Below are 13,495 nucleotides of genomic sequence, written 5' to 3' on the forward strand. Positions count from 1 at the left end.
AATCCTATTTCGCATGGTGGATAGCTCTGCCAGGAACAGAACAAACTGCTTTTTAATGTGATCTCCCTCCTTCCTGTCACGACAGAGTAACTGCCACAGATTTGGTCCCAAAAGTAAGATTAAGTGAACAGTTCAGTTGTATTTAAACTTGGCAAAAAAAAAAAAAAAAAAAAAGAACAAGTGAACAAGGGGCAATGAATGCACAAAGAATTCCTCTTGAGATGGAATCCAAATGGAATTTTACAAATATGCACCTTAACTCTGGGCAAAGTATACCCTCAATTTCTTGTGGAATAAATACATCATTTCTATTCTGAAGATAAGCAGCTCATGGTTCTGAAAGGGAGCGATATTGGTATTTTGGGTGGAAGAGTTCATTGAGAGGTTGACCTGTGCATTGTATATGTAACATTTACCGTCTCTGACTCCTGGGAGACTAAAGGGCAGTAGTTCCCCCAACAATCTCCCCTCACTGTCTCAGATTTTCAAATCCTTCCAGGGAGAAGGGTAATACCACTCCTAGTAGATAACCACTGTGGTATACAAGGACTCAGAAAGTATTCACACAATTAGATGTTAGAATTATACTTCACTGATTAAACTTAAGAGTTTACAGATTCAGTTTAGTAAACAGGATCTCAAATCTCTTCACAACGTTTCACAAAATGACATTCTAGGGAAGACGTATAGAAGAATCATGGTTTAGAAAATGGGTTCATCTGCCACTTCCTAGCCGGGATATCTTGGGAAACATTTTCTTACTAAAGGATAATTATGCTATTCACTTCACAGGCTTACATGTGAGTATTAAATGTGTTAAATAATACATGCAGCCTGCTTAGCTCAGCTCCTGGAACTTAGCAAACACTCAAATGTCATGGCTGTAATACATAAAGGGAGCAAAGAGGAAATTTATGCATTTAATAGCTGTCATTCACAAGGAGCACAAATCTGTCAGAATAACACACATTGGATGAACAAAGGTAAATTATGGCAGCATTAAAAATAACTAAAAAATAAATCAAGTGGCCAATTTCTGCTACTAGAAATGTCTTATCTGTTGTCCTGCTAACTGGTAAAAGAAAACTAAAAAAGTGTACACTTTCATAAACTCACAAAGCCTGAGATGAGCTTTCATGTTAATTGTTTTTAATTATTTTAATTGGAGGCTAATTACAATACTGTGGTGTCCATACATTGTCATGCATCAGCCACAGGTGTACATGTGTCCCCCATCCTGAAGCTCCCCTCCCTTCTCCCTCCCCACCCCATCCCTCTGGGTTGTCCCAGTGCACCACCAGCTTTGAGTGCTCTGTTTCATGCATCGAACTTGGACTGATCTATTTCACATATACACGTTTCAAAGCTATTCTCTCAAATCACCCCACCCTCACCTTCTCCCACAGAGTCTAAAGTTTGTTTTTATATCTGCGTCTCTTCTATCTTGCATAGAAGATCGTCACCATCTTTCTAAATTCCATATATATGCACTAATACACTGTATTGATGTTTTTCTTTCTGACTTACTTCATTCTGTATAATAGGCTCCAGTTTCATCCACCTCATCAGAACTGACTCAAATGCATTCTTTTTAATAGCTGAGTAATATTCCATTGTGTATATGTACCACATCTTCCTTATCCATTTGTCTGTAGATGGACATCTAGGTTGCTTCCATGTCCTAGCTATTGTAAACAGTGCTGAGATGAACATTGGGGTACACATGTCTCTTTCAATTCTGGTTTCCTCGGTGTGTATGCCCAGCAGTGGGATTACTGGGTTGTATGGCAGTTTTGTTTTTTAAGGAATCTCCACTGTTCTCCATAGTGGCTGTACTAGTTTGCATTCCCACCAACAGTGTGAGAGGGTTCCCTTTTCTCCGCACCCTCTCCAGCATTTATAGTTTGTAGTCTTTTTGATAGACTTTTTGAGTCTGACTGGCATGAGGTGGTACCTCATTGTGGTTTTGATTTGCATTTCTCTGATGAGTGATGTTGAGCATCTTTTCATGTGTTTGTTAGCCATCTGTATGTCTTCTTTGGAGAAATGTTTGTTTAGTTCTCTGGCCCATTTTTTGATTGGGTTGTTTATTTTTCAGGTATTGAGATGCATGAGCTGTTTGTATATTTTGAGATTGACAGTTGCTTTGTTTGCTTTTATTTTCTCCCATTCTGAGGGCTGTCTTTTCATCTTCCTTGTATTTTTCTTCATTGTGCAAAAACTTTTAAGTTTAATTAGGTCTCATTTAGTTTTGCTTTTATTTCCATTACTCTGGGAGTTGGGTCATAGAGGATCTTGCTGTGATTTATGTCAGAGAGTGTTTTGCCTATGTTTTCCTCTAGGAGTTTTATAGTTTCTGGTCTTACATTTTGATCTTTAATCCATTTTGAGTTTATTTTTGTGTATGGTGTTATAAAGTGTTCTAGTTTCATTACAGGTGGTTGACCAGTTTACCCAGCATCACTTGTTAAAGAGATTGTCTTTTCTCCATTGTATATTTTTGCCTCCTTTGTCAAAGGTAAGGTGTCCAAAGGTGAATGGATTTATCTCTGAGCTTTCTATTTTGTTCCTTTGTTTTATACTTCTGTCTTTGTGCCAGTACCATTAAGTCTTGATGACTGTAGCTTTGTAGTATAGTCTTAAGTCAGGCAGGTTGATTCCTCCAGTTCCATTTTTCTTTCTCAAGACTGCTTTGGCTATTCAAGGATTTTTGTATTTCCATACAAATTGTGAAATTATTTGTTCTAGTTCTGTGAAAAATACTGTTGGTAGCTTGATAGGAATTGCACTGAATCTATAGATTGTTTTGGGTAGTATACTCATTTTCACTATATTGATTCTTCCAATCCATGAACATGGTATATATCTCCGTCTATTTGTGTCATCTTTGATTTCTTTCATCAGTGTTTCATAGTTTTCTATATATAGGTCTTTTGTTTCTTTAGGTAGATTTATTCATAAGTATTTTATTCTTTTCGTTGCAATGGTAACTGAGATTTTTTCCTTAATTTCTCTTTCTGTTTTCCCAGTGTATAGGAATGCAAGGGATTTCTGTGTATTAATTTTATATCCTGCACATGTTGATTGTTTTGAGCCACTGTTTAAATTCATCACTGGCTCCTGTTCTAACTAAATACATTTCAGGAACTTCTACACTTGAGAGCTTGTAATTGCTTAGCCTATGTAAAAGGATTTTCTTTCATTAGTTAGTATCAACACAGAAATCTACAATGAAGAAATATGAAAAGGAAAGGAAGCGAACTCCTTAACTCTAAATCTAATGAATATCTTAAGCATCTACTGCACTGATCTTCTCTAAAGTAGTTTATAATTCCTGTTTTTACTGGTTGAGACTAAACACTAATCCAACTCATTTAATCAGAAATAAATTCAAAATATTTTACATAAGAATAAGGAAAGACAAAATGTTAAAATCTAACTCAGTAATTTACCAGTTACTGAGCACCTGCAACAATAAAATATCATCTAATTCAGAATTAGATCTGATCTTTCTCAATCAATATTATTTCCAGAGATTTAAATCCCTTACACCAGTTAATTCTGTATAAGAATTAACTGCAATATTTAGTATATATACATATTGCCATACAATTGGAATTGTACACTTAAAAATACTTAGAAATAAATTCTACAAAAGGTGTACAGGATATATACACTGACAACTACAAAACACTACGTAGAAAAAAAAAATTTTAATCTAAATAAAATGGAGATAGTCCATGTTCATTGTATACTTCAAAGGACAGACACAATTGATCAATACTGTTAATATGTCCATTCCCTCAGCTTAATACATTCAAAGCAATCCCTATCAGAATTTCAGCTGTGTGTGCGTGTGTGTATACATGTGCTCTAACAAAATGATTCTAAAATTTATGTGAAAATGCAAATGGACTAGAAAAAACAAAATAAGTTTGAAAAAGCGTAAGTTGAAAGAATTCTACCGTCTGATTTTAAAACTTACATATAGCTATAGTGACAGGACACTATGGTACTAGTAGAAAATTAACATATAGGTCAATGGGACAGAAAAGAGAGTCTAGAAATCAACCCACAAATATAAGGATAGCAGATTTCTGATAAAAGAACAAAGACAAATCAGTGGTGAAAGGATTTTTCTTAAACAAATGACGCTGGTGGTGGTGGTGGTGTAGTCACTAAGCTGCACCCGACTCTTAAAACCCCATGTACAGTGGCCTGTCAGGCTCCTCTGTCCATGGGATTCTCCAATCAAGAATACTGGAGTGGGTTGCCATTTCCTTCTCCAGGGGGATCTTCTCAATCTGGTGGCTCAGAGGTAAAGAATCCGCCTGCAATGTGGGAGACCTGTGTTTGATCCCTGGATATGGAAGATCCCCTTGGAGAAGGGAATGGCACCCCACTCCAGTATTCTTGCCTGGAAAATTCCACAGAGGAGCCTGGCGGGCTATAGTCTAGGCCGTCACAAAGAAACGGACATGACTGAGCGACTAACAAATGATGCTGGCACAACTATTATCCTTATGCAAAAGAGAGAAAGAGAGATTTGACCCTTATTCACACCATATAGGTTTCCCAGGTGGCTCAGTGGTAAGGAATCCGCCTGCCAATGCAGGAGACATGGGTTCCATCCCTGGGTCAGGAAGATACCCTGGAGAAGGAAATGTCAACCCACTCCGGTATTCCTATCTGGAGAATTCCATGGATAGAGGAGCCTGGTGGGCTACAGTTTCCAGAGGGTTGTAAAGAGTTGGACATGACTAAGTGACTGAACACACATGCACATATCATATACAAAATTAACTCAAAAGAATAAATTGATAACCTGACCATCAAAATTAAAAACTCATATGCATACTTAAAAGACACTACTGAAAATATGAAAAGGCAAGCCACTCACTGGGAGATACATATTATCTGGCAAGAGACTTGCATCTAGAATATAAAGAACTTTTGTACAACTCAATAACAAGAAAATAAACTATTTTAAAATGGGCAAAAGAGTTGAATGGATATTTCATCAAAGAAGACATACAAATAACTAATAAATACCTCAAAAGATACTCAACATCAATAGCTACTGGAAGTGTTAGTCACTCAGTTGTGTCCGAATCTTTGCAACCCCATGGACTGTAATGAGAAAGAGCCAACTACTGTTATGCTACAGCCTGGAAAAATCTCAGCAACATGCTAAGTGAAAAGAAAACAGATGCAAAAGATTATATACTATTTGATCCCATTTATAGGAAATATCCAGAAACAGTAACTCTACACAGACAGAAAGCACATCACTGGTTGTCTGGAGCAGAGGACAGGAGTAGGCAATGGCTATAAACAAGCATGAGGCAAGAAACAAGCATGAGGCAAGATCTGTGGATGATGGCATTGCTCTAAAACTGGACTATTTGATGGTTGCACAACTCTATAAATCTACTACAAAGTGCTGAACACTTGCAGTGGATAGCTTTTTTGGTATGGAAATTACACCTCAATCAAGCTATAAAAAATGGAGGAGAAAAAGATACTTCACGTGAAAGCAGGAATGATCCAATATGGGTGATGTAAAGGGTGGAGTCAATCTTGAAACAAAGATGTCAGTTAATAAATATTTGCACAATCAATAATAAAATTTGAACGTGGCTACTTCCCCGGTGGCTCAGAGGTTAAAGCGTCTGCCTGAAATGCAGGAGACCTGGGTTTGATCCCTGGGTCAGGAAGATCCCCTGGAGAAGGAAATGGCAACCCACTCCAGTACTCTTGCCTGCAGAATCCCATGGAGGGAGGAGCCTGGTAGGCTACAGCCCATGGGGTCGCAAAGAGTCGGACACAACTGAATGACTTCACTTTCACTTGAGAGAAACAGAAAGTTCAAAACGTTTATGATTTTTCTCTTTACCTCACTTTTAACCTTTTTTTTTTTGGCATGTGTGACCTTAGTTCCTAAAATCCTCTGTAGTAAAGTGCTGGAAATATGGAGTTTTAACCACTGGACTGCAAGGGAAGCCCCTTAAAAAGTTACTTTTTTTTTTTTTTTTTTTTTTTTTTTTGCTATTATTAGGAATAATAGTAACAGTACCTCTTCCACAGGGATATAAATATAATGAGATAGTGGACATAAAGCTTTCAGCATAGTCTTTGGCATGTAAGTGCTAGATATTAGCTAGTAATAATCATAAAAATACTCACATTTCCTCTATAGATGTGAAAACACTTTAAACACATTTATGTTTCTCTACTTTCAGAGCTATGAAATTTCCCTTACGGTAAAAATGGAACTTTACTGGTTTATCTGTAAAACTACTGACAGTAGATACATTTTGGATTTTCAATCATTTTTCAAAATATAGCCACCTGCAAGGGACACATTGCTGTATTTTTAAAAAATCAAAATAATTTTAAGAATGAGATATATTTATTAGCATGAATGAAAACTAGTTGATTTAAATAAATTAATCAAGAAGCATAAACAGTGTGCCAAAGACATCAGTTAAATCTTACGAGAATAAGTGATATGAATGAATAAGCAGGAATATCCTAATTTCTTCTCTTTTAACTCATTTGATCACTGTTTACTTTTATAAATTATCACAGAATTATTGCATTGGAAGGAACCTAATTAGGCCATTATCTATCTTTAAAACATTCTTCTCATAAAGAACTGATCGTACTTTAAAAACAGTTGAATAAAGAACCCATAACCTACCTGGTAGTGTTTCTTCATATTTCAGGAGAGTATCCTTTTCTTCTGTTCTTTTCTGAAAAGAAATCCACTCTGCTTTTGGACAAAGCAAAGCACTGGCTTCATTGTAAAGTGAAGGTTATCTCGGGTGAATGACACAATTCTTCAGATAATCAGTTTCAAGTACAAATGGGGACAACTGAAAATGGGTGCACCACCCAACTGGTGTACCTTCTGTTGGTGAGAAAAGCAGAAGCAGCAAGGACAGAGACAGGGACGTGGGAACTCTAGTGGTCCCAGTCCTTCAGTCATTAGCAGATTTACTCCAAGTGAAAGGAGAAGGCAGTGGTCAGAAACTGCTGGGCAGGACGCGGGGGTTGTGTCCCCTCAGACTGCATGCTCAGTATTCCTGACTTCCCTGCCTCTCAGAAGGTTCCTTTGTCACCTACCCTCTCCTGGATAAAGTGTGGCATGGGAGAGGGAGAGGTGCAGAGTGTAATTATAACCCCGGCCAGGCTCTCTCCACCGTAGCCTATACACAACTCTGCCCAAGGCACCATTTTTAATAATGGACATCAGCAGCAGCAAGTACAGAAGTGAAATATTACCAGCACAGCACTGATCACACAAATAAGAACAGAATTATCCAAAAAAGACTGAGCTACAATTTTTATTTTCTATATTTTTAAAGTAATTGATGAGTTGGATAATTTGTTACATTTTTTTTTCTGAAACAGAGAATTCTTTGCTTCTATGAAAAGAGCAGATATTTTACCTCTGTAGGACTGAAAATTCATTTTCACATCTCTTCTAATCTTTTGCTTCTACAATTGTAGAATTTTCTTTCCAGTTGCCCTAAGAGTAAATAAAATTTTACAGCTAGCTCTTCCCACTTTCCCAGAATAAAATATCTGAAGCCCAGAGAGGTTATCCACCCTTCTCCAAGTCAAAACAGAAGGACTGTGCATCGCAGCCCAAATTAGCATCCAGACTCTCAGCTCCCCCGGCATCTGTGAACCATGCCTCACTGGCTCTACGCAGCACTGATGCAAAGACACAGTAATGGGTTTAGCTCCAGTTTATGTAGAGAAAGCAAAGGACACTCACCTCTTTTCATTTTCCTTGACAAATCTAAACATGGTAAAGGATTTACATGGCACATAGATAACACAACAAAGATGAATTTGGTTAGCATAAACAATGATGCAAGTTGCTGTATATGTTATTAATCTCTGTGAAGTCTAGATGGTTAAAGGAGTTAAGATAAAACAAGCCTAACATTTTTTTAAAGCATACTGTTGACAGAGCTACAAAGAGATGACAGGCTACATTATAAATAGTAAATAATTTAAAAATGACATCAGCCTTTTAACAGATTATTTCAACAGTTTAGTTTTTGCTAATGATGGGGTATTTCCTCAGTAAATTCAAATAATTAATTTTATATGAGTGAATGATAAGCTAGAGCTAGAAAATTGACACACAGCATTATCTTGAAATTTTAGGGGGGAAAAGTGGTTGACTGGAACTTCACCTATCTTTCGGAACCAAACAACGTTGAAATAAACATATTTGGAATAGAAAACGGTATCTGGCTCTTTCATATTTCAAATGTAAAAGTCCTTTGATAGAGAGAATTTCATTTTTTTTCTGCATCTGTTTAGATCACATGACAATCGTGGGAGGCAATATTTGGATCATAGAACGTAGCTATCAAAAACCTAAGTAATGTTTAAAGTAATGAAGAAGAAATTAGTTTTTCCACATGAAAGAAAATCAATGATTAAATAAATTTAACATGATTATGGTGACTAAAGTAAAAATACCAAGTATAATGTGATAGTTTTCAGTTCTTGTTTGGCACATGTATTAATAAATTTTCAAACATCAAACAATACAACATCGATATGTACTAAAACCAACTAGTACAGTAAGATTCCTAAAGCACAGTTAATTATTAACATCATAAAAACCTAATTTCCATATGAATTGTGTAACCAAGTACACTCTCTCTGTACTGTGCAAGCTGGTCCAAACACTGTCTTTTCAGGATTCCCCAGAATTCAAGAGCATTTTGATGATAAATCATGCTGAACCCCACGATTCCTTATTGAATTCTGTGGATCTTCTCAACAGGCATTCAGTTAGGAGACTACACGCACACACTTATCACAATTTTGAAAAGAATGGAAGGCCTTCATACATGTCAGTTTTTAGTTTTATCCAATCATTAATTTTCTGCAGAGTTGTTTTTTCTTGACTTAATATTTTTGCAAGTTTTTTCATTTTTTCTTCATTTCTTTCTATGTACTTCAACCCTTCCAACTGCAGCTGATTCAGCTTTTCATTTCGACTTTCATCTAGAGGTATGTTTTCACACATAACAGGATTAAATCTAAAATAGGTGTCAGGAGGTAATAGACCATCAAGCATTACATGGACTTCTGTTAAAACAAAGAGAGGACAGAGCGAATTAAAAAATCAAGTTATTCTGCAATGATCTAATTTTAAATTACCCTATTTTAGGCAAATCAGAAAGCCTTGCTTATTTTTCACATTCTAGCTAATTAACGGCAGAAGTAAAGAATTCATAATATTGAATATAATTATGAAATGAAATTCAATTCCTGATATATACCATATAATTCTGTTAAATTAGGATCCCAGCTCCAGGACTCTTCTGTTTTCGGTCATACTGTTAGCCACTGCTGAGATGCCTTTTCAACCTTCCTTTTGTTGTTTTTTAATTTCCTGAGATCATCTTTATTAAGGTATAATTTATATACAGTAAGGTTAATAAATTTTACATGTCTAAACTGCCAGGTTTTGACAATGGTATACACTTGTTTGATCACAACCACCACGACACAGAATATTGTCCATCACCCCAAAAGCTTCTTCATGCCTCTTTATGGTTGATTCCTCCCGTATCTTTTGCCTTTTCTAGAATTTCATATAAACAAACTTACAAATATATATATAGCTCTTCTGTGTCTGGTTATTGTTTCTACTCAGAAAAATGCTTTTGAAATGCATGTTGCAGTATGGATCAATAATTTCTTCCTTTTTATTGCTAAGTAGTAATTCAGTGTAGGGATATTACACAATTTGTTCTCTCTGGTCTGGGTCTGCTTCTCTTCAGTTTTCAGCTATTAGAAATAATCCTAAATCATTTTGTGGATATATGGTTCTATTTTTCCTGCATAAATACTCATGGATGAAACTGCTTGCTCATATGGTAAAAGTTTAATTATCTTATTAAGAACAACAACACTCTTTTCCAAATGGTTGCATCATTCTGCATGTCAACCATTAGGATTATCTGAGTCCCACTGTTCTTTATCTTTGCGAAGACTTGTTATTGTTGGTCTTATTTTTAATCATTTTAGAAGGTGTGTACTGGTATCTTGTGGTTTTAATATTCATTTCCCTAATGACTAATAATGGAGAAGGCAATGTCAACCCACTCCAGTACCCTTGCCTGGAAAACCCCATGGATGGAAGAGCCTGGTAGGCTATGGTCCATGGGGTTGCTAAGAGTCGGACACGACTGAGAGACTTCACTTTCACTTTTCACTTGCATGCATTGGAGAAGGAAATGGCAAACCCCTCCAGTGTTCTTGCCTGGAGAATCCCAGGGATGGAGAAGCCTGGTGGGCTGCTGTCTATGGGGTCGCACAGAGTCAGACACGACTGAAGCGACTTAGCAGCAATGACTACTAATGAAAAATCTTTCATGTACTTATCAGTCCCCTGTATATCTTCTTCAGTGAAGCGTCTGTTCATTTTTTTCCATTGATTTTTTGTTTTGTTTTCATCTCTATATATTCCTTATATGAAATATTGGAAGTATTTTCTATATGTTTTGCATCTGATTGTACATTTGGTTCTGATGATGGACATATTTTACTAATATTTGACTTCAGCAGATAGATTGTCTCTTATTAAAAGTGTCTTTTGAAGAACAAAATTTATAACTTAATGAAGTCTAATTTATCTATTTTTCCTCTTATGTACTATCAAAGACTCTTTACCTAACCCAACATCATTAAGATTTTCTCCAGGGTATTTTAGAAGATTTGCAGTTTTAACTCTTATATTTAGATCTATGATCCATTTCAAGTTAGTTTTTATATATGGTGTCAAGGGTCAAGGTTCAGTTTTTTAAATACAGTTATCTAATTGTCCTGGTACTATTTGTTGAAAAGATTATCCTTTCCTCTTTGAGTTACCTTTGTCAAAAATCTTTTGAGCACACATGTCTGGATCAATTTCTGCATTATTAGGTACCACTGATCTAATGCAAACACCACCCTTGCTTAACTGTAGTTTTACAGCCTCGAAGTCAGAGGGTCTAAGTCCTCTAATTTTGTTCTTTTAGAAAACTGTTTTGGTTACCCTAGGTCCTTTGCATACCCATATGAATTTTACAGTCATCGTGTTAATCTCTACCCCACAGAAAGTCCGTTTTGACTTCTCTAGCAGTTGCATGAAGTCTAAAACCAATCTGTGGTTTGCCAGCATAACAATACTGACATTTTGAATTCATGAGCACAGTTATCAATTACTTAGGCCTGCTTTAATTTCTCTCAGTAATGTTTTGTACTTTTTACCATCAGGTCTTGCATATAACTTTCAAAGGCAACTGCTGTTTTTATACATCAATAACCATCTAATACCAGCAATTACAAGTTTCACTCTAATTCTTCATTAACTAGAGTGTATGTGCACAAAGGCAGTATATTTCATATTTCTTAAACATTTCAAGTGAGCCAATAATGTGGTTTGCACAAGGTATACATAAAAGTATCATGAGACTGGGTAATCAAAGCTATCTTTTTCTAAGAAGACTGCTTACGGTAAGAATATTTATTGATCTCATAACAAAATTGTAGATAGTGAAAAATTCAGAATGTCACTTTTTCTTGGGTTCAAAGTGAAAGTGAAGTTGCTCAGTCGTGTCCGACTCTTTGCGACCCCATGGGCTGTAGCCTACCAGGTTCCTCCATCCATGGGATTTTCCAGGCAAGAATATTGGAGTGGGGTGCCCCTTCCTTCTCCAGGAGATCTTCCTGTCCCAGTGATTGAACCCAGGTCTCCCGCATTGTAGGCAGACGCTTTACCGTCTGAGCCACCAGGGAAGTTTCTTGGGTTATCATTTAATAAATAAACGTTCTTAGTGGGAAGTTTAAGATGCTCATATAGGCTGATGACTCAGTCAGGAATAAGATAACAGAGAGAGAATAAGATTCAGAAGCAAGGGGCTGTTAAGTGGGAACAATTCTTTTTTACAAATTTAATAATAGATTTCATGTAGGACTTAAAAATAATATAGTAAAATAAGAAGCTCTAGACCTCAAAGGCCAAAATTAGAAAGTCAACAAATACTGACTGCCTACTATGTGCCAGGCATTGTAGTCAACACAGTTAGCTGGGTAAGTTTCTGCTTACATTCTGGTGGGATACAGAGATTAGAAAGTGAACAGAAAAGGGCCCTCAGGGAAAGTGACGTCTGAGCAGAGACCAGAATGAGGTTAAGCACATACTGATATGTGGGTAAGGCCTTACAAACAGAAGACAGATATCTGAGGCAGGGCCTTCTTAGGAAGTTGAGGAACAGCAAGAATTCAAGTGTAGCTGGACACACTTTACAGAGGGGACACAGCTTGAGAGAAGGGGAAGAGATGCATTCAAAGGCTAGGTCTTCCAAGGCCTGGTGAATTTCAGTTAATGAGGCTTTGGGGTTTTGTTCTAAGTGTGATGGGAAGCCTAGAGGGTTTGGAACCAGATAAAGACATGATGCAATTTACATTTTAAAGGATCACTTGGGCTTTATTATGAAGGCTAGATTACAGGGGCAGCCAGAGTGGAAGTAAGGACTTATTCTGATTTGCCTCCATGTTATTAAATAATCCAGAAGTACTCTGATTCTCTCCGTGTTATCCTGTGTCTATCTGAACCAACCTCTTTTTTCTTTTTCTTAAGAGTCTCCAACCAAGCCTTTGTGCTACTCCTGCCTCAGCTACTTCTCCAACTGTAAGGAGGCAAAGGTACCACTAGCTCCCACACAGAGAAGCTGCTACTGTAGAAATGAGTGAGGAGAAAGAGAAATGACAAAGACCTGCTCCCATGTGCTTCCTAAGCCTGCAATACAGACATAACAATGTACTTTTTGCAGTGAGCATCAGCACAGTCTACCAAAAACCAAATTCTAAAGGCAAAGTACATTAAGACAGCAAATAAACAGACTAACCTTCTGTGTCTGTAGCGCTGTTGATGACGTTGGACAGTTTGGTTTTTAGGCTCGTGTACGTCACGTTGTTTCTCACATCACTCTCGTAACGCCCAGTGCCCAGGGATACTATACACTCTAAGGGGACGTCTGGCCAAAGACATTTACACTCGTGCATTGCTAATGCGGAAGGGTTATTCAGGAGCAAACCTCCATCCTGCAAAATGTAAGTCAAACAAAGATAGGAAGTAAATTTGAAGTGAAATTCTTTTTTACAAACGTGAAAACAAATTACATTTTCCACAGTTTGAAATTTACTCAATTAGGAAAACTGAACTATGTAATAAATTTAACAAATGATTTAAAAACAAGAGATTCCTTTAAAGTGAATTTATTTTATAAACTACAGCTACAAAAGAAGTCATATGAAAATTCACTGGCTCCACTGGCTTTATTAAACTTTCCTTTACTATTACGGAGGTTCTTTTTGAACTTTGGATTGCTCTGAATATTTTGTTCAAAATTACTCAAATGAACAGAATTACTTTTAAAGGTTTTTATTCTTGTTTAGCGGTTAATAGAGT

At 36.7% G+C, this 13,495-nt stretch overlaps 1 protein-coding gene across 3 annotated transcripts in view; it reads right to left on the reverse strand.

Moving 5' to 3' along the window:
* Positions 1–7,333: 7,333 nt before the first annotated feature.
* PNPLA8 (patatin-like phospholipase domain containing 8) overlaps positions 7,334–13,495 on the reverse strand; it is a 50,412-nt gene continuing 44,250 nt past the window's right edge. For all 3 annotated transcript variants that reach the window (XM_010841488.1, XM_010841490.1, XM_010841487.1), the window contains exons 9-10: positions 12,933–13,128; positions 7,334–9,123 (exon numbers count right to left, since the gene is read on the reverse strand). In XM_010841488.1, coding sequence (XP_010839790.1) covers positions 8,849–9,123; positions 12,933–13,128 — 471 coding nt within the window. In that variant the 3' untranslated portion in view covers positions 7,334–8,848. The remainder of the gene's footprint in view (positions 9,124–12,932; positions 13,129–13,495) is intronic.

Source organism: Bison bison, unplaced genomic scaffold, assembly GCF_000754665.1.
Source record: "Bison bison bison isolate TAMUID 2011002044 unplaced genomic scaffold, Bison_UMD1.0 scf7180017864162, whole genome shotgun sequence".
In the NCBI taxonomy this organism is placed as follows: Eukaryota; Metazoa; Chordata; class Mammalia; order Artiodactyla; family Bovidae; genus Bison; species Bison bison.